The sequence below is a fragment of the Amphimedon queenslandica genome, unplaced genomic scaffold, assembly GCF_000090795.2.
Source record: "Amphimedon queenslandica unplaced genomic scaffold, v1.1 AMPQUscaffold_12475, whole genome shotgun sequence".
NCBI lineage: Eukaryota > Metazoa > Porifera > Demospongiae > Haplosclerida > Niphatidae > Amphimedon > Amphimedon queenslandica.
The window spans coordinates 14,209-17,955 of record NW_003547288.1 but is presented as its reverse complement, the minus strand read 5'-3'; the positions used below and the strand labels follow the sequence as shown (position 1 = coordinate 17,955).

General features: G+C 34.2%; 1 protein-coding gene across 1 annotated transcript; it reads left to right on the top strand.

The window, feature by feature from the left end:
- Positions 1–1,878: 1,878 nt before the first annotated feature.
- LOC109587703 (uncharacterized) lies at positions 1,879–2,973 on the top strand. Its single transcript, XM_020003925.1, has 4 exons — positions 1,879–2,206; positions 2,304–2,412; positions 2,463–2,501; positions 2,551–2,973. Exons 1-4 carry the CDS (start codon positions 1,969–1,971, stop codon positions 2,681–2,683), a joined length of 519 nt encoding a protein of 172 aa, XP_019859484.1. The 5' UTR covers positions 1,879–1,968; the 3' UTR covers positions 2,684–2,973.
- The last annotated feature ends 774 nt before the right edge of the window (positions 2,974–3,747 follow it).

Genomic DNA, 3,747 nt, shown 5'->3' with positions numbered 1-3,747 from the left:
GGAATGACTGTCAGTAGTGAATCAATCAGTCAATCAACCACTGGAAATCAAATGTATCAGTGCAGGGTAGCAGATTATCCTAATGGTAATGAAATTAGAATACGTAATGTAGCTATAAAAGGTAATTCTATATATCTTTAAAATTCTTATTACCAATAATATTAGTTCCAGCTACTGCTCCCTCTTCTCTTACTGAGGTCAACAAGACAGCTACCACTATCACTGCCAGTTGGACTGCACTTGATTCATCTGATGCTGATGGATATGTAGTCAATGTCACTAGTGACACAGACACTGTGCAGACAGTACAGGTGGAGGGAAGTAGTAATAATACAATCACACTGAATGGACTAAATACAGAAACAACTTATAACATCACAGTCAGAGCCTATCAACAATTACTGGGACCTGCTAGTAGTACAATCAGTGTACAGACTTTATCTACAGGTATTGCTACTGCACCTTTTAATATACTAGTGACATTGTTGATGCATTTCTAGTTATTAATTCAATCAATTGGACACTATTCTCATCCATTACACAACTCAATAATACTCAATATCGTATTGATTGTCTCACAACTACTGATATAAATCCTTCAACTGATGTTTACTGGTTAGTGAATGGAGTGATGAAGAGTAACTCAATGTATACATCAATTGATGTCCTGACATATAACAACACACTACTGGTATATCCTGATCCACTGGAAGTGTCAGTTAATGTTACCTGTATAGCAATGGTTGGAGGAGTCAACTACAGTCAATCTGTGATATTACATGGTATATATGATTAAACTTTAATCAATAGTAGATACCTTTGTCTCTTTTCTAGCTCCTAGTGGTACTCCAAATAATGTGAGAGGGTTTATATTAAGTGCTACTAGTATCAAAGTGAACTGGACCACTTCATCAGAGACTAATGGATATTTAATTGAGTATACTACTGGAGGTGTAACCAGGAATGTACTATCTACCAGTGAAGATGAAATTGTACTAACAGATCTCTCACCAATGAGTATCTATACCATCAGTGTGTACTCATATATAGATCTTCCTTCAGTTAATAGTACAGTAACAGTGTTAAGATTTGATGGTGAGTTATTATCATTGAGAGAGTGTAATTGATATTTGTTGTAGTTCCTAGTCCAGTAACTAGTCTCTCAGTATCTAACGTCTCAACCACTGGTATTACAGTGAACTGGACTATTCCCAGTAGTGACAACTATGTAACATACTACACCATCTCCTATACTCCATCTTGTCCCCAGTTATCATCAGTGAATGAGACAGTCTCTGGTGCTCCTCATCAGTCCACTACAACATACAGTTATACATTAATAGGTCTGTACAGTGGTATGAACTATACCATCACAGTGAGAGCTGGTAACTTACTAGGTAGATCTGATCCCCATTCAATTGATAAAGATACAATATCATCAAGTGGTATGTATTTTGTATATAAATGTAATTAACTTTTTATTATCTACATATAGTTCCTATTGGTGTACCTGATTATTTGACTTTAATACCAGCTAATAATAATCTCACTTGGAATGAGGTTAATTGTTCTGAGCGTAATGGTCTTATCACAGGCTATACAGTGATGATCAGTAACAGTAGTATCACATACAACCTCACCAGTATTGAGAGATATAGCATATTGAATGATCTAGTGTTTGGTACTGAGTATAACATCAGTGTAGCTGCTGTCAATTCTGTTGGAAGAGGTCCCTTCAGTGATCCTATTGAAGTAGAGATTGGTATAGGTATGTAATTATTATACTATATCAGTTCTATGAGAATGTGTCTTTATTTAGTACCTGGTCCAGTTGGTTCAGTATCCAGTATCATGGACACTACATGGGCTGTTATCTCATGGAGTGTACCTAGTTATATTCCATCAGACTATCCCATTATCACATATGAGATAGGATATCATATTCTTTTTAACAAGTGTTGCTGTTCAATGGTAGATGATGATGACATTAATATTCAAAGGCTACAACTCTCCAATTCAACTAATGCCAATACCTATATCAACATTACTGGTCTTGATGCTATGTCTTGTTATATTTTTGGTGTAAGTGCGTACACAACCAGAGGACCTGGTGGATGGGTCTTCATTGCTAATGAGACATTAGTCAGTACTCAATTTGTAACACTAACACTAGTAATTACTCAAGAAGTAGAATCAACTAATACAGGTATGATAATTACTCAAGAAGTAAGATCAACTAATACAGGTATAATAATAATAAATTCTAACACAAGAATTAAGCAATCTTTTATTAATACATGTAGTTTCAGGAACTGTTGATGGTTTTATTATTGCCGGACTGGGTGCAGTGGTTGGATTATTGTTGATATCACTAGTTGTTAGTATCATTATTCACATCTACTGCTTTATCAAGTATGAATGCATACATGTTGTATATGCAATCTAATGTTGTTTGTGTACAGGCTTAAAACGTATGATACAACCACTGCTAAGCAAGCAAAGTAAATAAACAGCCAGTAACTGTTTGTACATTACTATTGTTTATGATAGGTTTGATGATGATATACCAATGCAAGCCTGTGAACTATACGGTATTCACAAGACAGAAGATGTTACAAGAGAGGCAGTATTTGAGTGTCCTGATGTCAATGTTAGTGATACTGCTATTTATGAAGAAACATAACTAATGAAACAGTAAAAGCTAACAGTATACAGTAATTAAAGTTTAATATACCTTTACACTGTGTGACATGTTTTAGTTCTAGAGTTCACTGTATTCATAATGCTAATAGTTTAGTCTATTATAGTTTAACTTTTATGATTATATCGCCATTTTTTGTTGCAGCACTTCTGTTGTAACTACTTTCAATGTCCTTATATCAATTCTAATGCTTGCAGTGTGTTTATTCTATTGATGTTATCTAATCAATTTACAAGTAAACAAATGATATAGATCTATGACACAATAACAGAAATTGCTGCATAAAGAAAGTTCCTATAACTATAGGAACCTCTGTCAAGTCGTGTGATGCAAATTAGAAGTTTTGTGTATGATAGCTCACACGCTGATACTAAACTACGGCAGTATACACAGTCCAAGCTATTACCGGTACTTTACTAATATATACTCTACCAATCTCTTTTCTCACCTGTTCCTTTCTCTCTTTGATTTTTCATCTTTCTACTTGTTTTTATGTAACTTGATCAGCATACAGTTTGCCTTTTAAACTTTTGTATAGACTCCAATGTGTTGTTCTTATCTATTTATATGTTATCTTATTTTTATGATTTTGATGTGTAATAATATGATTTTTAATCATTATTGTGTACAGAAACAACTTTATGATAATCCTAGACCATGCTCCCTTACATCACCATCTCTCTCCAATGTAAGCTGATTATAAATACTTATAAATGTCATGAATGCATTAGAATCCTGTTAAACCCTTTGAAGTATGGAATGACCATACATGTAGGGTAGACTATATTGAGAGTAGTGTTAGCTGGACTGTAGTTCATATAAAAACTGTTAGAAATAGCTAGCCAGTCACCTCTCAGACTATTGGTCTACAGAATAGTCAGAAAGTGGAGTGGAATAAGTTTACCTAATGTATTTATAAGTATTGTAAGGAGTTTATTTAGAGAGTATGAGTTGTAATAATGCATGATTGATGATGTCACTGGGAGAGTACAGACAACGCAACAGGTATGGATTATAGTGATACATCATTTGATGTCACACTCTCA